Source organism: Panthera leo, chromosome D1 (assembly GCF_018350215.1).
Source record: "Panthera leo isolate Ple1 chromosome D1, P.leo_Ple1_pat1.1, whole genome shotgun sequence".
NCBI classification, from domain to species: domain Eukaryota; kingdom Metazoa; phylum Chordata; class Mammalia; order Carnivora; family Felidae; genus Panthera; species Panthera leo.
In genome coordinates this window covers 113,437,265-113,461,690 of record NC_056688.1, presented here as the reverse complement: position 1 = coordinate 113,461,690, position 24,426 = coordinate 113,437,265, and the positions used below count along the sequence as shown (strand labels likewise).

Genomic DNA, 24,426 nt, shown 5'->3' with positions numbered 1-24,426 from the left:
TGAGACGGGTCCGAACTCACTTTTTTCCTTCCTTCTCTACGGCCCTCCCTCCCCAGTCCTTCCACCATTAAAAGACCATCTTCCTCCTTCGGCTTGGGATGTGGATGTGCGGACGCAGCTCGCTCATTCACGCGTTCATTCAGAAACGATTGACTGAGTGCCTGCTGTGTGCCCTGGCCTGTCCCCTGGGGCCCCGTGGTGGCTGTCTCTCCGCCTCCCTCTGGCTGTCTGCCGAAGCGTTGTACTTCCAGAGAGGCTCCCTAGTGCCAGCCTGGAGTCTCCAAAGTGCCCGGCACAGGCTGGGACCCACTTCATTCATTTTTCTGCAAATACAAACTGCTGGCTGTGTGCGGGCAGCACCCAGGGGTGGGGAGTCGGGGGCGAAGGGCCAGACCGCACTGTATCCACCAACACAGGTGGCTTTCTGGTGGGGGCGGGGTACATGAAATAAATCAGCCCGGGGTGCTCAGTGAAGACCTGGGAAGTGTCCTGTAAGTGACCTGTCCCTGACATGGCTAGCAGACAGTTATCCGTCTGCCCTGGGCAATGTCCCAAGAGAGGCTATTTTTTTCTGTTCCTCCCCCAATGCTCCACTTCTGCACCTCAGGGTGCAGGGAACCGGACGCCAGGGGCAGTGCGGAGGACCTTGCAAACTGACACCCACCCGCACCCAGGGAAATCCACAGTCCCAGCCGCAGCCTGGGGCAGAGGGCCAGAAGGACAAGACGCCCATCCTGCACGGCCCTTGAAAACACCTTGCCATGACCTGCCCAGCGGTCGACCCCACCGAAGACCCCTGACAGACACTTCCGGCAGCCTCCACCCGGCTCCCGCTGGGCGGTCCTGACCGGCTTGCCTCCCAGGTCGGATGGCCCTGGTGGGCACGGAGCCCACCCATATTTCTCCCCTCACAGAGCCAAAGGGGGGGGGGCAAAGGGGGGGCGCGCAAAGTGTTGGAGGAAGAGCTGACAGGCCGCCCTCCGGGCACCGAGAGGGTCAGTCCGGGCGTGCCCTAGGGCGCCCCTCTTTACCTCTGTATCCCCACCCTCTGTCCGGTAAAGCGGGTGCCCGAGCCCCACCCGACTGGCCTGCCCGGCCCCCCGGCTCCATCGAGGTGGCTGCACCTGCCGCCCGGCGCCTGCCTTCCCGGGGCTCCGCTGGGAGCGCCTTCCCCGCGGCAGGTGGGCGTGGGGGGCGGGGCGCGCGCGTGGGCGCGACGGGGGGCAGAGCGGAGGCGCGCGGGACGGGGCGGGCGGAGCAGGCGAATGAGACGGGAGGGGGGGGGGGGAGGAACAGGTGGGCGCGCGGCGGCGCGGGAGGGACCGAGCGGGCGAGCGGTTGCAGGCGCGGGGCCGGGGCAACCCCGGAGCGCCGACGGTCCGGGCGGGGCGTCTGGCCGGGGGGCGGGGCGCGCCTTCCCCGGGGACCGGCCCTCGGCCGCCACCCCCTCCGGCCCCGCCCCCCGCGGCCGGGCGGGGCGGGCAGCGGTCCCCCGCGGCGGGGCTGGCGGCAGCGGCCGCCCGCACTGCGCCCAGGCGGCCGCCCTCGCCGCAGCTCCGGGTGCCGCCGCCCGCCCGGCCCCCCGCGGGCGCTGCCTGGCCATGGCCGCGGCCTCCTCCCCGCCCAGGCCCGACAAGAAGCGCTGGGGCTGCGGCCGCCTGCCCGGCTCCCGGCGGGGCAGCACGGGCCTGGCCAAGAAGTGTCCCTTCTCGTTAGAGCTGGCGGAGGGCGGCCCGGGGGGCGGCGCGCTCTACGCACCCATCGCGCCGCCGGGCGCCCCGGGGCCCGCGCCCCTCGCGTCCCCGGCCGCGCCCCCGACCGCCGCCGACCTTGCCCCGCGGCCGCCCGTGAGCCTCGACCCGCGCGTCTCCATCTACAGCGCGCGCCGCCCGCTCCTCGCGCGCACCCACATCCAGGGCCGCGTCTACAACTTCCTCGAGCGCCCCACCGGCTGGAAGTGCTTCGTGTACCACTTCGCAGTGTGAGTAGCGCCGCGGGCCTCGGCCGGCGGGCACCGGGGCTCCCCGCGGGCTGCGGAGGGGCGTGCGGGTCCCCCTGTCTCCTGCCACCTGCTGCCGCAGGGACGGTGCCAGCTGCGTGCGACCCAGAGCGGCCGGGAGGGAAGGGAGGGCTTCATGGGGAAAACGGCGACTCTGAGGAGCCCGTCCCTTGGACTTCAGGGACGTGTGGGTCTGACCCTGTGGGGTGGGAAGCTTCCTGCTGGCTCTGCCCAGGCGTGTGGGGGGGAGGTGGCCCGAGCCCAGCAGTTGGCTCCGCGCCTCCCTGGAAGGACGGTCCAGGTGTTAATCCTTCTGGGAAAGACCGCGGGCCGGGGCGCTTGCCCTTGGGTGCAGAGGAGAGAATTCCTCGGGGTCGCCGGGACCCGAGATGCGGGAGCCCCCAGGAGGGGAGGGGCCCAACTCCTGCTGGTCCAGCAGCGTCTCAGGCCCTCCCAGTTCAAGGCAGTCCACGTGTGGTGGTGGTGGTGTCTCCCGGCCAGGGGTGCAGGGCTGCCTCCCAGGGTGACAGGCAGCGGGGTGTCCCTGAGGGGTCCCCCTGACCGCGGGGAGGGCCCAAACCCCCTTCAGAGATGCGAGCTGGTGAAGCAGCCTGGAGGAGGAGGGGAGTGGCGGGGCGGGAATGTTCCCCGGGGTTCCAGCCCTCAATCAGAGGAGGCCGGGCACCGGGGAACGCAGGGCCCTACAGGCGGCACCTGGCCCTGCTGTGAGCCAGGTGCTTCTGATTCACGCTGTGGCGTGCCTGTGTGGGGCAGGGCCCTCCCTTCTCGGGGGTGGGGGCACAAGGAAGTTCCCTCCTCGGGGCCACCCTCCTCGCTGCCTGCCTGGAGCCCTCCCCTGCTGTTGCCTGGTCCTACTTCCTGGCTGTTCAGCCGGCTGCTGCTTGGTATGGTGCCAGCCTCGGGCCCGTGAGCCTTCACGGGGGTTGGGGGGGGGGGCTCTGCCGGGGGGCACGTGGGTTAGCCTCCCTCTAGTGACAGGTGCTCGTCTCAGCAGCCTTGGCTGGCCTGTGGCCGGGAGAGACCTGGGGGGGGGGGGGGGCGGGTGTCGGGGCCCTTCATTCTCCCGCCGAGAGACCCTCGGGCCCCAGGGATGCAGCGGGAACTAGGCTCCGGCTGGCTTGGAGCATCCTGTGGGGAAGATGAGGCAGGGTGGGGGTGGGGCGGCTTCAGCTTCGCACTCCGGCTCTTCTGTGAGTGCAGGTGGTACCTGGGCTGCTGCCGACCCCACCGAGGGTCTTGTCGGCTGACAAGTCTCCGGGACGGTGTCCCCAGAGGCGTGGGAGCCTCTTCCCCACCCCGCCCCCACCTCCCAAAGAGTCAGAGGGTGCCCGAACCGTGTCGGTGGCCCGTCTGTGGGAGACAGTGGGTGGCCCTGCCCGTGGTTGCAGCAGTGGCTTGTTTGGGGCTTAGGGAACGTTCGTGTGCATCCACCCCGAGGGACCCCACGAGTCAGACACCGGCTGTGGGTGCCACGGTTCCCACGGGCTGCCTGTCTCCTGGCCCTGACCTGAGGCGCCCAGGGGTGGGATGGACCCCACAGCCAGGCCCCGGAGAAAACCCTGCCCTGCAGCCTCTCGGTCCCGGAGCCCCACGTGCCAGCTCCCAGCAAAGGCAGGGAGGCACGCCCGGGGATCTTCCCGGTGGCGTGGCAGTGCCTCCGTGCCCCTGGAGTGCTGCCAGGACTAGGGGCCTCCGGGAGACCCCCGATTCGCATCCTGGGGATGCAGGCCTGGGGGCGCACGTCCCCCGGGCTCCCTGGCCGTGCCGTGTGGAGGAAGAGGGCTCGCCGCGCCCCAGAGGAAGTCTCTGCTTACACTTGTGTTTTCTTCCTGATTCTGATTGTTTAGCCCTCGGAAGTGTGCTCAGCACAGCGCCTTTGCCCGGCCTCTCCGGGAGCTGGCGGGCAGGGGTGGCTGCTGGGGATGGTGGCTGAGTGGCTTCCCCACGGGGCGGGCCAGGAAGGGATGCTCCTGGAGTGGCTGTGTGACCTTGGGTCAGTCATTTCCTGCTCTGGGCCCTGCCCTGGAGGAGGCATGCCGTGGCCCTGGGGGGGGTGGGGAGGGTGGACCCCCGCTGCGGCTCCCCACCCCCACGTGGGCCAGGGCTGGAGGTGACCCTGGCCGGGCAGGGCGTGTGGCTTGTCTGGGGCCTGGGAAGCTTGCCTCCGTCACCCCCGGTGTCTCCAGGAGGTCAGCAGGCCCTGGTCACTCTCCGAATTGGCCAGTGACTTGAGGGGACCTGGCCTTCGAGGTGGGATTGCAGCAGGGGCCTGGGGCTGGGGGGCCTGAGCCCAGACAGAGCCCCGTGAGAGGGGGGCACGGCGTCCGCTCCGGTCCCGGTGCGGCTGGAAGGAGTGGCCGAGATGGCGGCAGAGAAAGCCCTGGCCTTGCTGGGCTAGCTCGCGCAGGGGCAGGACGACGCCACGGCGGCCGGGCTCGGTTTCCTGGCCTCGAAGGGCCGGGGCCCCGGGCGGGCGGCTGTGGGAGCCACTGTCCCGGCGGTTCCCGCGAGCCTGGGCACACTCTTCCGGGGGCCGCTGGGGAAATTAGCCAGGATATCCTGTCCCCCCGCCCCTCCCTTTTCGGGGAACCCCTGCTCCGGCCAGCCCCGAGGAGAGCGGCCTTTCCTGTGTGCCCCCGGCCTTCCCTGGGCCGCTGGGGTCAGGGAGCAGGACTCTGTCTGCTTGGGCTTCCTGCCCTCTGGCCCCCCGGCCTTCCGAGGCCCTTTGCACCCCCACCGCGTGGCGGCTTCCAGTCTGCCGAAGGCGCGGGGTTCCCGGTCTCCCCGCTGATGGGCCACAGTGGAGCCGGCTGGGCAGGGGAGAGGTTTCCCTAGCCACCCTACCCTGGGTGCTGGGCCGGGCCCCCACCTCCCTCTGTAGACCCCCAGGGGTCCGTGTCCTTCCCCTGAGTGGTGAGCCTCCGGGAACCCCACCTCCCCTCTTCCTCCCTCTTCCTCCTCCTTCGTCCTCTCCCCTCTCCCCTCCAGCTCTGGGAGCTGCAGGGTGATGCAGGGTGCTGAGTCTTGTCCCTTCCCGCCTCCTACCCTCCCACCACGGTGGCTGCCTGATCCTGGGCCAGCCCGCTCCCGGGTGCCGGCCAGGTGCGCAGCGCCCCCCACAGGCAGCATCGACTCTGGCTGCCCTGACGTTGAGAGCAGGTGCGGCCGAGAGGTTTGAGGGAGGGCCTCAGGGCGCGTGGAGGGGGTCCTGGCTCTCAGACTCCACGGGGCGCTCCTGTCCCCGTCCCCCTGCCACCCTGCCTTTCCTGGGCTCCCAAGGAGGCTTTGGCAACACCTCACGGCGAGTGTGTGTTAATCATTGACGTGCTGGAAGTCGGCCCGGCGGTTTCTTGGGCTGTGTGGGGGGCGGGGTACCGAGGACAGCTGTCAGGCCTCTTCCCACCGCCCCTTTGAGCCTCCCCGACGCGTTCCTCTGCCCCAGTGCTTGGTGAAGCTGGGAATTCCTTTTAGTGCCTTTCCCCATGTCTCCTTCTCTGGGGCCTGGTCCTCTGGTCGTGGCCCGGCTCAGTTGGGGATCCCAGGCCACGAGCCCGAGATGGGGGGCAGACGGGGAGGCCTGTCTGGAGGCCACGAGGAAGGTGGGAGGAGAAGAGGGACGGTCCAGGGGTGGATGAATTTGGAGCCCGGGCCGGAAGGACCTCCAAGCACATGCCAAGGTCCGGGGGTCCAGAGGCCACGGGGCTCGGGATGCGGGGAGCGTGGCCGGGGGGCGGGGATGGGGCCTCACGTCTGAGCACGTCCGTGGCTGGGCAGTCTTGCCAGGTTCCTTCGCTCTCTGTGCGTCCCCTCCTCTGTGGCGGCCTCGATGGGCTGCTGGCACCACTCGGGAGCATTGCTCAGACGAGAGAGAATGTTCTCCTGGGCCTGGCCCCGAGTCGGTGGCTCCCTGTGGGCTCTGCCTGTCCCTCTGCGGGTGCCGGGGTGCTCTAGGAGGGACCCCTTTGCACTCGCTGCCCCCACACACTGGACCTTAACATGCAACAGGGTGTCACAGGGGCTGGGCGAGGGCTGGGGGGCTGTCCTGGGGAGGACGGACGTGAGGCGTCTCGGGGCTGCTGGGTGCCCGTGGGATAACCTGCCTGTGACTGGGGCGGTGGGGGGGGACACCGGGGTCCCGGGGCCTGGCTGTGTGTGGTAGGAGTGCTGGCATGGGCACACGGGTGCTCTCGTTTGGGTTGAAAGGTTACATCACCGCCCTGAACCCCGAGACCGGCAAATGGGGCTGTATTTAGAGAGAGGGCCTCTGAAGAGGTGGTTAAGGTGACACGGGGTCACCGGGGTGGGTCCTGATCCCGTGTGACCGGGGTCCTTGTAAGAAGACGGGATCGGGACCCAGACACGCACAGAGGACACGGGGAGAGGACGGCCGTTCGCACACAAGGAGAGAGGCCTCGGGGGGACCCGGCCCTGCCCACGCCTGGACCTCGGGCTCGGGCCTCCAGGACCAGGGGACGGGACAGTGACTGTCTGTGGTTTAAGCTGCCCTTTCCGTGGTGCTCTGTCGCGGCCGCCACAGGAAACTCCCGTGCCTCGCTGCCCGTGGTCAGGGTGACTGGGGCCCAGGAGCCGGCAGGTCCCTGCTGTGTGCCATCCAGGAAACGGGGAGCAGCTGCAGAGCAAGGAACCGGTCACGTGGAGCTAAGCAGCTGGGGGCCTGGAGTGCCGCGTCCACCAGGGATCCGGGGTCCAGCCGGGCACCTGGTGTGCTGCTTCTCAGGGACTCGAGTGCCCGGAATCTCCCTCCTGTTGCAAGAGCCGGTTCCCAGGTTCACTGCTCTGGTGCTGGGCCTCTTTGCTGGCACGCACGGGGGGCGGCCAGGCCCTCGTGCCCCGGGGAAGCCGCCAAAGGCAGGTGTGGTCCGGCAGGCGTGGGGCCCGAGGGTCCCGGTTCACCAGCTCCCTGGTGACAGGCCGTGCTGCCCTGGGAGCGCGTTCTGGATGGCGAGGCGCGGACGCGCGGGTCCTCTGCCGGGGTGGCCGCTCGGGGAAGCCCCCTGGCCCTTCTCAGACCCACGTTCGGAACCAGCTTTTGGCTGGCATGGGTGTGGCGTGTGGCTCGAGAGCCTGTGCTCTGGCAGGGGTGACGTGGCCGGGACGAGCTCACGTCTGGCTGCTGGGAAGCGGGAGACGGTATCCGAGGACAGCTGTCTGCGAGGACCCGGGGGGGCATCATGTGGACCCTGAGGTGACGCCACACAGAAGCTTCTGGAAGCTCCTGTGCCCCCGGCCGCTGCGGCTGGAGGAGAAGTGAGAATTTCCGCACCCCTTGAGCTCAGACCCCACGGATCTGGAGGGTCAGCTGGGTCTGGGCTCCCTCTCTGCGGGGAAACCACTGAGTGTGGAGGAGGCCCCGGGTCCCCAGGGCACCTCGGGCGACCGTCCACACCTCCTCCACCAGCGAGGGCCACCACTTTCTGTCCCGAGGCCTCCCCAGGGGCTGTGAGCAAGCCCAGATGTCATGAGGGCAGGGTGGTCCTGGCTGGCAGCAGGTGTGGGGGCTCGGTGACCACCAGGGACACTACGTGACCCGAGCCCCAGGAGCCATCTTTACGTGAGACCTTCCAACCTGTGAGGGGACCCGCCCTCTGCGCTGGTTGTCCTTTGCCGTGGAGCCCGGGAGACGCGGGCCCTTCTCTGAGCCCGTGTGGGCACCCACTGTGGTGACCGTGCTGGGGCACAGGGGCCTGGCTCCCCTCCCTGCCCCCCTGCCCTCCCTCCACCCCCACCATAGGAGTGGAGGTGATGAATGGTGCTGGGTACAAACCCCGGGGCTCAGAGAGGGCAGGTGATGTGCCCAAGGCCACACAGCCAGGCGTGCCCAGGGCCGTTTGGCTGGAAAGCCCGCAGCGCCCCTTGCGATCTGGGCCGGAGCCTGGGCAGCCCTGCGGAGGCCCCGTGGGGCAGTGGGGAGTGTGGTGTTGACCCGTTCGTTCGTCAGGGACGGAGAGGGGCGGTGGCACCGGGCACGTGGGAGCCAGGCCCAGCCTGGAGGTGCCGCTGGCCGGTGAGCTGACCGTCAGCGCGTCCTAGGTCTGCCCACCCTGGGTCGGGGGGTGGTGACGGGCCTTCAGAGGCCTCTGCCTTAGAGCTCTGCCTCCCAGAACCGCAGGCCGCTCCTCCCCGCGGAGCCGACTGCCTTTCTGCCACCTCTACCCCCGAGCTGGGACCCCGGTGGCTCAGCAGCTCTCGGGTGTTAGAAGATCTGAGTGGGTGATGCTGATGGGGGGGGGGGGGGGCTGCCCGGGTCCTCCCCCTCCTGGCACCCCGCAGGGCAGGCGCTCACGACAGGGTCACCTGGCATCCGGCCTCAGCAGCCGGGGCCCCGAGAGGCCTGGGCCGAGGAGCTAGGCCTGTTGCCCAGCAGCTCTGAGCCCACAGACAGGCCGGGACTGATGATATGTGTCTGCGGGTATTTTTATCCAGCGGCATTCCTGAGCTTGGGAAAGCGGTGTGCCCGAGAGCCCTGCAGGCCCCGAGGTGTGTGGGAGGCCGTGGGGGGTGCTTTTCGGAGCACTTTCCTCAGGGACTTCTCTGTGCCCGGCAGCCCTGGCTGGGGGTGGGCTCGGAGCGGCTGGGGGCGACGGCCCAGGGCCACGCAGCGCCTGACGGCGGGTGAGGCCCCGGTGTCTGACCCCTCCCTGCCGCCACCCGCCCTGATCTGCGGAGCCGGCCCGGCCCGGGGCAGAACTCTCTGAACGGGCCCCCTGATCTGCGTGCCCGTCCACCCAGCCTGGGTCGGAGGGCCCGCCCCTGCCCACCCGGGACTCTGGACCTGCCTTTACTGTTCAGCCACTTGCAGATGGGGAAACTGAGGACTGGCCCCTTGGCTCACGCAGCCCCTGGAAACCTATTCCACGTCCGCCTGGAAGTTTGTGGCACGTGAACGTCCTCGATCACGGCGAAGCCCCTTTGCCGGCACTGTGCCCGGTGCGCGCCCGGGGGCACCCGTACGCCCGCCGGCCCTCACCCCCAGGCTGTAGAGGCTCCCGCTCCGCAAAGCACCTGGCGGCCGCCTCTTAGATGCTCCCAACAGTGGCTCCTCTGCCTCTTCCCGCTGGATTGGCCACCAAGTGCCGCACGGAGGTCTACGGGGAGACTGAACACAGCAACTACGGCCAGGCTGGCCGGACAGGAGCCCTCCCTGCAGCCCCGGAGACGGCCGGCCACACCGGGACTCCCACCCCACCCCACCCAGTCCCGCGGGGGGCTGCGCCTTTACCTGTAGGATGGGAGGGCGAACAGGAGGAACCCCGACCCAGGGGGACAGGCCCCCGCCTCCCGGAAGTGTCCCCCGTGGCAGGGGGTGCAGCAGGGGGCCCCTGGGGGAGCCCAGGAGAGCTTCAGGGGGTGCCCGGGGAACCATGCGCTTCGAACGTTTGACGTGGATAGGTCTTGTGGTGACTTTCTGCCCCATGACGTCTCCAGTGGGTCCCTTGTAAAAGTCACATCTGCATTCTTGGCTAGGACGGCTCAACAGATCATAAACCGTAAAGCTCGGGTAATTAAGACGGCGTGGTACCGGCACGTGGACAGGCGGATGGACCGTGGAACAGAATGGAAAATCCGCGTATGGACTCAACCGCGTGTGAACGCATGGCCGAAAATCTAGTCGGCGCGTCAGGCCAGTGGGGGAACCCCGCGGTGCGGGGGAGGGGAGGGCCCCGAGGAAGAGGGCCGGGCTGGACCGCGGGTCACGCCGCGGCAGGTGGATTCCGCGTGGGCTGAAGACAGCCCGGGGGCTCCTGTGCGGCTCTAGCACGTTAAGACGAAGGGCGCAGGTGTGAGAAAAAACCTTTCTGCGACACCAGCACCATAAGAACAGGACAAAACCTGGAGAGAGGTTGCGTCTTATCACAGAGGCTCGATCTCTCTGGTAGGGAGGGAACTCCTGCAAATAAGCAAAACGCCACTGACCCCGCGGAAGGTGAGCGAGAGGTGAGCACAGCTCAAGGGGTCCTAAGAGAGGAGGTACGAGCCCACTGGGGGTCGGAGTGGCACAGACACTGCCAGGTCCCATTGGACAGGCAGGAACCGCCAGCCTGTGTAGACACCCTCGCTGGCGGCTGGTGAGGCAGAGAGCACTCGTCTGGCAGGACAGCCTGCCGGATGGTAGGCTCTGTGGGGAGGGGGGTGTGCGTGCGTGTCCTCCCTGCCCCAGCAGCCCCGCGTCCTGGAGTCTATCTCAAAAATGTTGGCCACAAAACCCCCCAACACGACCCAACAGGAAAATGTGCGCGCACGAGGCTGTCTGTTGAAGAGCTCCTCAGAACAGCAAAAAAAGACGGAACTTCCGGCGGCCGTGGTGGGGACCGGCTGGGTCTGCCCCGTGCAGGGCCTCGTGCAGGTGTGGGAAAGGGACCTGTGATCCCCGCACACTCTCAGGGAGTGATTGCCAAGGGTAAAAGTCTAACAAGCCACCGGGCACCTAGTAGAGGGAGAGTCACAGGCGGCCGCGTGCTTGCTTTACGTTAGAAAAGTGAAGGCAGCGGGACAACCCAAAGCTTCTACAGAGTCTCCTCCAGGGAGCAGGAGGGGCCCACGGAACCCGCGCAGCTCTGTGGGTACTTTGTTGTGCGGACCTGGCCTGGAGACCACGTCGTCTCTGCGATTTTCAGTGTCCCAGCACACTTTGATGACCCTCACCTGATTAGTCCCAGGCCTTCGCACGGGGTCCGCGGGTGAAGCACATGAGTAATTACGTCGGCGTCCTCGAGAGCCGAGACTCCTGGCAGGAGGAAAAGTCCAACGTAAGTTGGTGAAGCGAAAACCCTCCCGCCTGCACCTGGAAGTGTCAGGTGTTCATGACGATTCTGTTGAAGAAAATGCTTTTCTGTTTGCTGGAAAGGGCCAGAAGGGAGGAGCGCCCCCTTAGCCGTGAGCACCCCCAGCCCGCAGAGCGTGGCCTCTCTGCACCGTCTTCCCTGGACGATCCCAGCCATCTGGGCCTGGGGCAGGAGTGGTGGTGGTGGAGCCCATGCTGGAAGCAGGACGGCCATCAGAGGCTACCAGGGCCGCGTCACCAGGCCTTGGTGACAGCTTGAAGGTGTGCTCCCCGCTGGAGGCGTGGCAGGTGCGGGGGGACGCTGCGCGGACCGAAATGCACCAGGAGGGCTTCGCACCCTGGAGCTCACCTGCCGGTCAGGGGCTAAGCCGGCAGGTCCCTGTGGAGACGGCTCGTCATCTTGTACCCTGACGAATGTGACTCGGGGAAACCCAAGAGCCGGTGAGGTCCTGCCTCTTCGGGGTCCTGCCTGCGGCCTGAGCAGGCGGCCCGGGGTCTCGAGGCCGTGGGTCTGGCACCGCGCGTCGCGGCAGATCCAGACGTGTGCCCGCCCGTGACGCTTTCTCGCCAGTGTAGACGGGTGAGCGAGTAGGACGAAGCCTCTAGGTCCACATGCGAGTCGAGTGGAGGCACCAGGGCCCCAAGAGCACAGTAAATGACACACGGGCGCCCCTGCAAAATCCCACCGGGGGGACCCTCTCTGCAGGCCAGACGCCCCATTCTGTCCACAAATAAGAGACCAAGAAATAAGAGGGAACGGGACCCTTCGGAGAGGGTCGTGCAGGGACGGACCGCGATGTGTGACCTCACCCGGGCCCTGAGTAAACCCCGTCCCCTCCGGTGGGACGCGTGCCTGTTCCCGTGGACGCTCCCAGCCCCCTGCTGTCCTGTCGCCGCTGCCTCCTGGTGCGCCGGCCCCGTCGGGAAGGTGTGGGGCTGTCGGGACCCTTTCGCGAGTGGCTCCCTCACGTCCCTGGGCCAGGGGTCCCTGGGGTAGGAGGTCTGCGTCCACACACGGCTCCCAACTCCCTGCGGCCCCTCAGCTGTTTGCCGGGAGACCCAGGCTTCCTTGCTGTTCCGTGGCAGGGACTCGTGGCCTCTCATAGCTGCACCGTGGTGCCTGCTGCCGTGTCAGGGGCTCGCGCGGCAGGCCTGGGCCTGGGGACGGAGACGCACGTGACAAGGAGTCAGAGCAGGCCTCCTGGAGATGTGCGCCGGGGAGAGGGCGGTGGGAGACCCGGCGTGCTGGGGTGGGTGGGCTCTGGGGTCTGGGCAGGTGAGCTGGAGGCGTCGGTGGGGGCCGTGAACACAGGCGGAGTTGGCCGGGCTCACCTGAGGGCCACGGGAGGCCACGGCCACATGTGTGTCTCTAAAAGGCCACCTGCCCTCGTGGCTGTCGAGCTGTCCAGCTTGGGCCTCGCCCCGGAACCCCAGACCCGTGTCCTGCCTGGCTCACGTATCACAATGTTGACAGGTCCCAGATGGCACACGGCGCCCTCCCCCCGCCCCCCACTCTGTCCCCGCGACGCCCCGTCTGCCCCCTGGCTGTGCGGGTGCTGGATGGCACACACGTGTGTCCCCTCCGTACAGACCGCAGCATCTTTCTGCAGTGCCCGGGACTTTCTCAACAGGTTGCGGACTGTTTGGACGCGGAATTAGCCTGTGGTTCGCGTTTAAGGCGATCTCCGAGGCTCTCAGCGCCGGGCTGCAGCGCCGGGCGCAGTGGTCTCCCAGGGCGCCTCCCGGAGGGCGTCTCTGCACCTGGGACCTCGGGGGTGGGTGGGTGGGTGGCCTGCGGTGTGAGGGGGCGCGCATCATACCGCTGTTCACAGCGCAGATGTTCACAGGCTGGGAAGCACGTGGGAGATTCGAGGCCGGTCGCAAACGAGCCGGCGAAACGCTCAGATGTCCGCACCAGGGCTGAGTCGCTGTCCTTTTGTCCACGGTGTCCCCCGTGCTTAGAACGCGGGGGGGGGGCAGGAGACAGGCATGCGGCTGGTGTGTGAGCACGTGACAGTCTGATGTGCTGTGCAGTGTCCCTCACGGCGGCGGGCCGGCCCCTGTCTGAGCTCTCAGCTCTGGGGCACAAGTGCTCACAACCCTCCTGATGTGAGGGCGCACCTGCCGTGGGGTAAGCCCGGGTGCGGGGCCCAGCAAGGAGCGGGGGCCCCTGAGGGATGGGAGGGTGAATCCAGGGGTGGACAGACGGAGAGACGGCGGGCGGCTGGACAGATGGGCGGACGGGTGGGTGAATGGATATCTGGGCAGACGGATGTACAAATGGACAGACAGGTGCAGGCGTCTGCTGTCCCGAGAGGGGTCTGTAGGTGGATGTGGCCTTGGCCAGCCTTGTGCCCCCTGTGGTTGGGGTAGATTGATGCCCCGTCGGCCGTCCTGGGCCACTTTAGCCACGGTCCGGGACGCGGAAGGTGGTAGAACGTCCTTGGTCCTGGGAGGACACGAGCTCCACGGCCCCTTCACGACCCCTGGGCCCGTGGCTGTTTTTGCGGACGTTGCTGTGGGAGCCACGGGAAGCCAGCTGGTGGCCCAGATTCCAGATAAATGGGCATGTGGGTGGGCAGCTGTCCCTGGGGCCACCTGGCACTGTGCATGAGTGTGGGTGGTCGGTGGGGTCAGCGTTGGGCTGTGATCTCTGGTGCTGAGTCCTGACTTGCCTCCTCCTCCTGACTGGCCTCATCCTGAGCTGAGCACCTGCCATGGGGCTCCCTGCAAAGGCCTCAGTTTCTAGAACGTACTTCCTGCTTCCTCTTCCTCAGAGCAGAATCAGCTCTGATCGGGGAGGCCGCTGTCACAGCCCCATCAGGTCCCACGAAGGCCCCCCGTTACCAGCGGTGAGCCGGCGCTCACGCACGCGACCATCCGTGCCCTGGGTGTCGCGGGGCTTAGGACCCGGTGACCCCACCCGAGAACCACATGGCTCAGGGTGGCCCGAGGGCAAGGGGGCAAGTAGGGCCGGTGGGAGGGTGGCCCCTGCTTGTGGAGCGGCGGCTGCAGTGGTCAGAGGCACCCAGAGGTGGAGGGGACACCGAGGCCTGCCCAGGGGTCGTGTTTCTTCCCAGTGTGTCCAGCAGCCACGCAGCGTCTTTGGAGTGAGGGCCCCGACCTGGTCTGAGCCTCTCCAGCTGCTGAGGAGGGGGCGGGGGCAGGAGAGCAGAGGGCAGGGGGCCTTGGGGGCAGGGGTGGGAGAGCAGAGGGCAGGGGGCCTTAGGAGATGTGGGGAGTGGGGCAGATTCCAGGAGGCCCCGGTTTGCATGTGACCCCAGTGGGGAGTCCTGACATTGTCTGCTCTTGGCTCATCCCTGACCGGCTGTGTGCCCTTGGGTGACCAGTTGACCTCCCCGTGTCCCTGGAGGACCCATCATTCCTCACCGGGCAGAGGACGAAATGGGGGGCTCTGAAAAGCCCCTGCGGTCCCTGGAGGTGAGTCCCTGTGTTTCCCCCTGGATCGGGGCTCAAGGTCCTGGCGTGCAGCTCCCTGGAGACACGGCACCTCCCGGGCAGCCCTGGAATGTTCCGGCTGCCCTTGGCATGAAGGGGGATGGGCAGGCTGGGGGCTCTGCAGGCTGGTTGGCCTTGTCCCCAGGGGTAGGCCCCGCCTCCCCGCTCTTATCAGGCCTCTGCCAGGCGCCCGGAGCATCCACAGGCCTTTCCAGCCTCTTCTGGGGCAGTGGGGTGTGGGGTGGCAGTCTTTGTCCCCACTCCCCCACCCCATGCCCAGACAGCGCAAGCACTCGGAGCTCCGGGAGCGGCCAGCCGAGGTCTGAACCGGGTTTGAAAGACCCAAGGCTCAGAGCGGGGGCCTCCCTGCTTCCTGAGACCCCAGGACGTTGCCTGGGAGGGGTCCGTGGGTGCCTGGCTGCCACTCAGCGGCTGCAGGCGTCCTTCCCCACGGGCGGCCACGTGCCCAGGAATTGCTCGGCAAACCCATCACAGGGAACACGGGAGCCGGCACCCGAGGGGCCCTGTGTCCCGGGGCCTCCTTGCTGGGCGCTAGAGTTGGTCTATTAAAGGCGGGCCCGGGACAACGGGCCCCGTCCCTGCAGCAGGATGGACCGAGTCTGGGTAGGGCAGGGGCAGGACACCTTGGGACAAGTAGAACGTGGCCTGGGCTTGACCCACGCGGGAAGGCGGTGCTCTCTTGACAGCAGATGGCGGGCAGGGCTGCGTGGGTGGATCGTGAGGGGTTCCTCGTGGCCACCCTGGGCGTGGATCCTCGGTCCAGGTCTGCCTCAGCGAATTTTCTACTTTGAGAGCATTGGTTGTTTAAAAAACCAAGTAGGTTGCTAGAATAGGCAGCGAGAAGGCCCCCGGAGTGTTTTCTGGCTCTCCCGGGTCAGGCTGAGCAAGATACGGGGCCAGGAGGGTGACCTGGGGCCGTGCACTGGTGGGCGCGGAGCATCGCCTGCCGATTGGGCCCCAGACAGGCCTGGGTCCTGCCTTTGGGGAGCCTGGGGGGTTGGCCGTTGGATGGGGCGGGCCAGGCTGCTGCAGAGGGGGCCCCAACCTCTCTCGAGGGGGTCGGAAGCCCACGGCCCATGTTGGGGGCCCTGCTCAGCCCAGGTCTGGAGTGGGCTTCCTGCTGAGTGAAAGGACATTCTGGCTGACCCCTCGCAGGTGGGCTCGACATGGAGGTTGGACACCCGTCTGGGTTGGGGGGGGGGGGTTGTGCCCAGAGATGAAGGGAGCCGGCTCCATGGCGGGGGGAGGGAAAGGGGGCCTGGGTGGCAGGCTCATGGCCAGCGCTGTGGCCCTTCCCTATGGGACAGACCTGTGAGGCCCAGGGCTGGGGGTGGGACACTGTGATGGTGGGGGGGGGGTTGCCATGTGTCCAGCCACAGGGCCCGAGACCGCCTGGCCAGTTGGGTAGGGGTGGGCACCTGTCTCCTCTGCTGGCCATCAAAGCGGGTCACGGCCTGAGAGGGCACAGACACTACTCAGCGTCACACAGCTGGCGGGTGGCAGGCTGGCATCGGACCCCATCACGTGACTCTGTCCGGCGTCCCCCTGACTTGTTCTGCACAGCGTCTTACCCCACGCCAGCCCCTCGCTCTGGTCCTGCTCACGGCACGGGCGCTGGACAAGCGGTCCCCGGGGGGCCGTGGGCTGGGGGCATGCTGGGTGTTGGGGCCCGACTGGAGTCCCTCCCCAGGCCGGGGGAGACCTCTCCCTCCCACCTGGATGTCCCCAGGGTAGCTCACACTGAGCCAGGGACACTCTTGGCAGGTGCCCAGCCTCTTCTTGGGGAGACTGGCCCAGCCTGCCAGGGGGCGGGGCAGGGCGGTGGGGACAGAGATGCAGGGGACCTGCCGGCTCAGCGATCTGCCTCCCAGTGCTGTGCTCCTCTGGGGAACTTCCCAGCCGGTGGCGTCTGAACTGGGGAGAGGCTTTGGGAGGGGGTGGCTGTGGGGGCAGAGACCAACATGCACCCCTGATGCTTATCGTGTGGGTCGGGACAGCGTGCCATCGGGTCTGGAGGCTGGGTGGTCCCTGGAAGGACGAAACAGCCTAGCTCCTCACCAGCTGTGCCTCCCGGAAGCTGGGAAGGTCACTGTCGGCCTGGCATGCCATGGCAGGGGCTGAGCGCTGCTGAGCAGGTCTGGATCCGGATGGTTCCTGGTGGCACATGCCTGCCTTGTAACCTGACTCGTCCTTGGGGGAGCCGGTGACTGCCTCGGCTTGTCTCCCGGTGGGGAGGCGGGGAGGGCACCGACACCAGCCGTCTAGAGGTGCCCCAGGCCATCAGGAACGCATTTGACTTTTCCAGAGGTGTCTGCTCTGGCCAAATCACCTGCAAGCCTGGACAGTGACCTTCCTTGTTAAGGAGATGGAGAAGCGCTGTGGCCGTGCTGCCCCACACGGCGGCCTGGGGAGCCCAGGCCAGGTTGGAGAAGGGGCCTCCTGCCGCCCGCTGGTGGGGAACACCCTCCCTCCCGCCCCAGCACCCCCTCCGTACCCCGTGGTTCCCTGGTGCCCTTCCCGCTTGCAGGAGGAGGGCTCACCAGGTGAGAGTCACGGAGGAAACGGAGGGCTGGGGTCTTCCTTCCCGGTCCTGGGGCTGCTGTCTGCAGAGGGCTGAAGGTCTGGCCAGTGTTGCCCGTGTGGTGGTTGGGGCCTCCCTGCTCGGCTCCGCTTGTCCTGGAGTGGGAGTGACGATGGTGTCACGGACGCCTGCCTGGCCTCGGGGGTGCTGGCCTTGCCCGGGGAGATGGGGTCCCCAGGAGCCAGAAAGTCCTTTGGGGACCTTACTACTGTCAGATGTCCCCTGCGGCTGGGCCGCAGGAATGCCGGTCAGCGTTGCCTAGGGGCTCCTGCCAGGTGGGCGTGGGGAGAGAGGCTTCCTACCCTCGGGGTGGGGGGGCCGGGGGGGCCCTGCGCCCCAGCCCCGGCAGCCCTCTGGCCCGGGGCTTGCGTGACCTCGAGGCCTCAGCTGTCTTATCCGGAGACAGCGATCGCGATCGTTTTCGGTTTAGGGGGCAGGGCTCCCCCACCTCCGCACTGTTGACGTTTGCTCCGGACAGTCCTGGGGTTGGGGGGCTGCTGTGGGCTGTGGTGTCAGCCCCCCTGTGGCCTCGGTGCCCACCACTCGCCGTTAGTGTCTTCCTCCGAGCTGTGGCAATAGAACCTTCTCCAAACGTTACCCAATGTCCCCGGCGGGCAGAGCGTGGGGTTGAGAACCTGGGCTTGGGCAGTAAGTGGGGGGGGGGGGGGGGGGGTGGTGGAAGAGGTGAGCACCCTCAGGCCGCGAGAGCACCTGGCGGGGAGAAGCCCCAGCCTGACCCAGGCTGCCCCTGTGGGTGGCCCTGCTGGGCACAGCGGCTACCGTCAGGGGGAAGGCCGTGGTCAGCTGGGAGGATGGGCCCAGGGCAGTCAGCTGAGCCGGCGGCCTGTTCCTCTGGCTCTCCGAGGCTGGTGGGGCTACTGCCTTCTGTGGGTGCCGCCACCCCAGGAGAGGCCCCTGGTGCTCCCGGGAGAAGAGGGAAGGGGCGAGATGCGGCCGTTTGGGAGCTCTCGGCCCGTGGGGACCGCTGACCAAAGGCTGAGTGGCCCCTGCACCGTGCCTAGCTCAGGACCCAGCGACATCCAGGTCAGACCCCCCGGTCTTACTGAGTTGATGCCCCCGGTCGTCGGCCCATTCTGAAGCCTCCAGGGGGTCCCAGCCCTGGGGTGGGACTTGGGTATGTGCCTGGCCCAGGACCTGCCCGCCTGGGCCTTGGTCCTCCCAGCCCTGCCCCCCCGGGCCTTGGTCCTCCCAGCCCTGCCCCCCCGGGCCTTGGTCCTCCCAGCCCCGCCCCCCCCCGGGCCCCGGTCCTCCCAGCCCCGCCCCCCCCCGGGCCCCAGCCCCCTTCCTTGCTGGTGTTCTGTGTCTATGGTTTCGTGCCACGTGGGGCCCAACTCATCTGTCCATGCTGGGGGACGGGCCTGTGTCCGGGAGCGCCCAGCAGGCAGGGGGCCCCCGAAGACCCGTGCCGATACCCCAGGCATCCTGCCCCGGGCCCCACGGCCCGCCGGCACCCTCTGCGCCCAATCTGCCAGGCGGAGACCGGGGGGCCTGCTGAGATTAGGCTCCGTGGTCTGCAAGGCTCAGGGGGCCGAGGGGCCCCGCCCACGTGTTCTGGACAGGTCACAGGGGGTGGGATCACCCTGTTCCCGCACTGTTCACTGCCCGCCTGCCCGGGGACCTGCCCCGCCCCCAACCCCGGGGCCAGGGCCCGGTCACGGTACTGAGCAAGACCTAGTTGGGGCCCTGTGCATATGCAGGGTGCTCAGGGGTACAGGAGCCCGAGGTGGGCTCTCATGGGACGCTGGGCTTGAGTGGGACGCTTCAGACAGAGGCAGGAGGGGGGCCTCCTCAGGGGGCTGAGGGGCCAAGTTGCGGCTGAGAGGCAGGCAGGGTTGGTCAGCGGGCCTGCGGAATGGGTATCCTGGGGGGTGGGGGTGGGGAGGCCCCTGCAGGGCCGGTGGGTTCGTCCCCCCATGGCTCCCGGGGGCGGGGCTGAGCTGTGGGTACCCCCGTGGCGCCCCAGTGCCCGGCAGGAGGTGGGTACCCTGGAGAGGTCAGGGCTGGCCCCGTGTCTGCTCTGCCTGCTCCCACCCCTCGGCCTGGGTCAGCAGGGCCAGGGTGCTCTCGCAGAGGATGTGGTGTGGCCACGAGGGTCAGCTGAGGAGCCACGGGAAGGCAGATACGGCCTCAGGAAGTGGCTCTTGGACACGGGGTCTGCGGAGCCATTGAGATCACATCGAGGTGTAGGGGGCAGGGGAAGCCGGCCTCAGAACCGTGGGGGACAGAGTGATACGGGCAAATGGTCCCTTGCACTCGGCCTGGTAATAACCTTTCTTGTGCACGGACCCCCCCCCTCCAGCAAGGCTTTCTTCAGAGCGGCCGGATGGGTGTGCGGGGGTGAGGCGTTGGGCCCATCTAACAGGTGTGGAGGGGTGAGGTGTCGTGGTCCTGGAGTTGGACCACCTGGCAGGCACGCGGGGGTGAAGTGTCGTCCCGGGGTTGGGCCCGTCTGGCAGGTGCGCAGGGGCTCCCTGCCGCAGTTGGGTTGGCGCGTCCCTGTGACTGACACGCTGGGCGTCTTTCCGGGTGTCATTTGCCGTCCGCGTCTCTCCCGTGTCTCTCCTCTGTCGGGAGCACGTGGGTGGTCTGTCTCCCGATGGCGAGCTTGGGTTGTGTTCTGGACGCGAGTCCTCCGTCACCGCCGTGCCGGGCAAAGACTGCACTTGGTGGGCCCGTCTCGTGCCCGGAGCCGTCTGGCGGGGGCGACAAGTTTGAACTCTGGGTGAAGTCTGAGAAACCCCCGAGCAGCCTGAGGCCCACATGTGCGCTTTCTTCCAGACCTTTAGGCCGGGGCCCATGTGGACTCCGTTTCCGTGTCAGGTGTGAGCTGTGGCCTGAGGCTTCTTGTGAACGTGAGTCCCGGAATGTCTGTCCACCCCTGCCCTCAGGGGCACGGCCCTCACAGCGACCGCAGCACCGGGGACAGGGTCCTGGAGCCCCTGGTACGAACAAGCCTTGACTCCCTCCGCGCACCTGTGGGTCACTGGAGGGTCAGCAGACCCAGCAGAAATCTCCGTGTCGCTCTATACACCATGAGCCCCCAGGACTTGGAGGGCCCGGTGGCCCTGATGGTCCTGGCCCTGGGTTTTGACCATGGCAACACCGTGGCTGTGTGTGTGTGTGTGTGTGTGTGTGTGTGTCCCTTATCACACAGGGCAGCCTGTGCATCCCGGGGTTAGCCGCCTGCACGCAGAGAGGGAACGTTGAGGGCTCTGGCCTGGGGCTTGGGGTGCTGGCCTCTGCCCCTGATGGAGGGGAGGCTGTCGTGCTGTGGGTCCCTGTGATGTGAATGTGTGGGTGGGGGTGGCCAGCTCAGGTTCCTGCCTGCCGCGTGTGCTTGGCCAGGTCGCTCGCCGGGCCCCTTCCCTGTCTGGGGTACCCAGGAGACCGGGCCTCTCCTGCCACGTCCCCCGCTTGTTCGAGGAGCACATGTGATAGTGCTCTGTGTACCCTTTCCACACCGTCCTCAAGGGCATTGGGAGGACACCTGACATTCCCGGGGCCGCTGTGGGGTGACAGGACTCCCAGCTCTGGGCCAGGACTCGACCCTGGGCTCCTCTGACCCCACAGCACCCCCCCCCCAACACCCCAGGGTATCCAGATGGCCATGAAGAGAGGGCCTCTTGATGAGGGGGTGGGTGTGGGCTGGGGCGGGGATGACTTTGGGGGAAGAGCTTCCTGCCCCTCCCCCCAGTCTTGGCCCCTGGTGGGGAGCACCTTCCAGGCGGAGTGGGCACAGAGTCCCAGGCGTCTCAAGCCCCCCGTTTGCCCCAGGGGAGGCTCCCACCTGTGGGTTTGACTCTGGAATGTTCCGTGTGTGGCTGAGGGAGTGGCTGGTGTGGGCCAAGGAGAGCAGGCAACATGTTGGGGGCAGGCCGGGGCAATTCTTTCATTTTTCTCCAGTATTTGTACAGTAACCAGCAAACGGGGACGGAAGTTGGGAGCCCGTGGCGTCCGGGACTCAGAGAGGGCTGGGGGCCTCATCAGGGAGGGAGCCTGGGTGGGGGTGGCGAGGTGTCCTGGCAAGGGCCCCGGGGACAGGGCTGGGGAAGGGTCTGTGCCGGGGGCCCCAAGAGGCAGGGCCGTTTCCCATCGGGTCTGGACTTGTGTCCCTAGTGGTGGCAAGGTGCCTGGCGTGGGACGGATGGTTGGTTGGGACGAGCCGGCGTGCGTGGCCTGGTGTCGCTCTGAACCCATCGAGAGCCTTCAGATTCCTGAGGCCCTGATGCCAGGGAGGGCCAAGGGACCAGCTTGCCAAGATGCCCCTCGCCTGGCGGGCGTCACCCGACAGCCCTCTGGCAGGGCAGGGTGACCTGCCCCCGGGAAGCCTGGGGAGAGCAGCACCTTCGTGTCTCCTGGACTGGACGTCCTCCTGCCCCAAACCTGCCAGGAGGCACAGGGGGTGGGGTGGGCGGCCAGGGTCACAGGGCAGTGGCTGCACCTAGTGCTCTTGGCTTGGGCGTGGTAGGCACCGGCACCCCCTGATCGGGAGCCCCCGTCACCCTGCGGCTGAGCAAAGGAGGCTCCCGGGGCCAGGTCCCAGAGCACCGCCAGAGGTCGGGGCGTCTGTTTGCCTGGCGGGGGTGCCCTCGGGGAGGCCGGGCAGCCAGGCTGAGGTCTCTGGACCTTCCATGACGCGACGGATGTGCCTGCTGGCGGCTCTGCCCCTGCCCTGACAAAAGGCGCCGGCCTCAGGTGTGAGGGGGGCGGGGCGGCCGGAGACACGCTCCTGGGACGGAGGGGCTCGTCCCAGCCCGTGCTGGCGGCTCCCTGCCGCTGCTGGGGCTCAGGTTCGCTATGAGGAAGGAGGTGCTGGCGGGAGGGCCATCATGGCCCCGGTGGATCGTTCTCCATCACGGCGGTGGTGGTCAGCCTGGCCGCACGTGGACCCCAGACGAGTGCCGGGCACTTATGTGGGCTCCCCACCCGGAGCCTCCCCACGGCCCCACACGAGCCTTGTCACAGACGCGGACAGCCAGGCCCGGGCGCCCCGGCTGGCTGGCGAGGGGCAGAGCCAGATGGGAACCCGGGTTTGGACCTCAGAGGCGGCCTCCATGTATGTGTGTGCTTCAGAACGTGTTTATTGTGGTCACCCAAAATGGGCCATCCTGGCATACAGCTCGGTGTTCCGAATTCCCCAGCGTCTCCGTCGCCCGCACAGGAAACCCCTAACCCGGCAACAGCGAGCCTTCTCCCCGGGGCCCCGGGCGGCCCCCGCGCGCTGTCTGTCCCTCTGGACTGGCCTGTTCCGGGCACTTGGCGTGAGTGGAACCGTGCAGGGCGTGGCCCCGGCTGCCTCCACTTACCATCGTGTTTCCAGCTTCAGCCGGCCGTGACAGGTGTCTGCACGTCAGGGCTGTTCAAGCTGCGTGGTGTTCCGTTGTGAGGACGGGAGAGGTTTTGTGGATGTGTCCTTCCGTCCGCGGGCGCTTGGGCTGCCGTGAGTACAGCCGCGCTGAACGTGCGTGTTTCTCTTTCTTTGGGGTCTACACCCGGGGGGCGGGCTTGCCGGGTCACGTGGCTGCTGGGCCAAGCTGCCCGTCGGGCCCCGCCCACAGCAGTGCCCCGCCCACAGCTTCCACTTTGGGGGGGCCGCCCCCAGTGGGTCTTGGTTTCGGGTGGCCTGGCTCCCCCCAGCCCCCGCTGCCGGCCTTCGGACTCCCACGCTCAGGCCCCGGCTGGAGTCCCTTCTGCCGTCCCCTCCTCGCCCACCTGGACCCCATCGTGCTGGTCGCCCAGGCTCTCCCGGGACCCGTCCCCACCCTGCCTGGAGAGCCTACACTTCCATCGGTGAAACTGCTCTTGGGCCTCCCTGTTTGTGGTGTCCGTGGATGTCAGGCCCCCAGTGTCCACCTGTGATGAGGTGCAGCCCCCGAAGGCCGAGTCCAGGAGAGAATGTGTTCCAGACCTAGACCTGGGGAGGAGCCAGCCTCCTGGAAGACAGCAGGAGACCCCGCCCCCTCCGCCTCCCCTCCCCCAGGGGGGGAGAGCAGCCCCCCCACCTCCGGCCTCCCACAGCTGGGGGGCAGGAGCCCTGAACTTCAGAATCCCTCACTGGCAGCCCCACGTCCTTCCTCCCCTCCCCTCCCAGCGGGGCTGGGTGCCCCTAGAGGTCCTCACAGGGCACAGGGTGCCCGTCCTTCCTGACTCAGCTCGCGCTCTCTGCTGGTTCTCCCGCAGCATCACCTCTGCCCCAGACAGAGCACAACTGAACCTGCACCCCCTTCCCCAGCTCTGTGGCCCCCACCCCCCACCCCCACCCCAGACTGGCTTTTCTCCCCTGCCCCAAAGGGCCAGACATCTCTGTGCATGTAAACCGTGCTGAGAGCCGCTTCCTAAAGGCCTGCATTTTAGAATGGATTGAGAACAAACTCAAATATATGCTGCCTATAAAAACATCACGGAGCCAGGAGTGGCGTCGTGGAAATAAAAGAACGGCTGAAGGTTTTCAAGTAACTGCACCAGGAGAGAACAGAGGCACAGCCTGCATCTGGCACAGAGAGTTGGGGCGAAGAGGGTCGTTTCCATTGCTGGTATATGGTTCAATCACAGGACGCACGGGTTGTGCCCTGTGAGCAAGAGATCTGCCCTTCACAACGTTCCCGGGACAGCCACAAAAGCGGATTTTATGCCAAAGCCAGGATAGGTTCTGACTTGTAAACTTGCGTTCCAACGGATCGGAGAAACTTCGCGAGACGGTCGCTTATTTGGGAAAAGACATTAAGTCAGAGCCCAGCCAGTAGGAGGTGTCTCAGTAAATACGGAACAAGCCGGAAAGGCCACCGAGGGGCCCTGGGAGGTATGATGCGTGCAGGGTGACACGCGATCGGGACCCTCCACGAGGTGGCCCCGGGGGCTGCGAGCCCGGTCACGGCACAGCCTCCGTTCTGTGTGCTTGAACGTTTCCGAGTGCGGGGTGGGGAGCACGCGAGAGAAGGCGTTTCTCTCCTGGGGAGCCTGTGGCCGGGCGACCTACGCCTCCAGGCCCTTCCCGTCCAGGACGACACCGTGGCCACCAAGCGGCCACCCGCTTCCACTGGGAGCCCAGTGCTGACCTCCAGGCCTGGCGAGGACCCCCAAAGAGGCGACTACAGACCGGCCCTGGGCACAGGCGGAGGTGGAGAATTTGGCTTAAAACAACAGCACGCTAAATCCCGAAGTGCGGAAGGAGAGGCCATCACACAACGTGCGGGCGATGCGAGAACCTCAGGCGAGAAGGCCGGGAAGGTTGGCTCCCTGTGGTCGGTCATCGGTGGGGACCCCACCCTGGTGGGCAAAGCCAGAGCAACGGGAGGGCTCGGTACCCGGCCTCAAAGCATCTCCCTCGGTGGTGACGAGCAGAAGATTCGTCCTTGCGGGATGAAACGTGCTGGTGCCACCGTGCCCGACTGATCACAGTTAACATCCTCAGGAGGGGCCAGACCGACCACAGGAGCCCCCAAGTGGACGTCCTCAGCCAGCCCAGTTCTCGCCAAAGACCCAGAACCTGAACCTGATCGTGAGGACACATCGGGTGGACCG

General features: G+C 67.4%; 1 protein-coding gene across 2 annotated transcripts in view; it reads left to right on the top strand.

Annotated features, from left to right (window-relative positions):
* The first annotated feature begins 1,572 nt into the window (after positions 1-1,572).
* KCNQ1 (potassium voltage-gated channel subfamily Q member 1) overlaps positions 1,573-24,426 on the top strand; it is a 317,819-nt gene continuing 294,965 nt past the window's right edge. For both annotated transcript variants that reach the window (XM_042905409.1, XM_042905410.1), the window contains exon 1: positions 1,573-1,981. In XM_042905409.1, the coding sequence (XP_042761343.1) occupies positions 1,602-1,981 (380 nt within the window). In that variant the 5' untranslated portion in view covers positions 1,573-1,601. The remainder of the gene's footprint in view (positions 1,982-24,426) is intronic.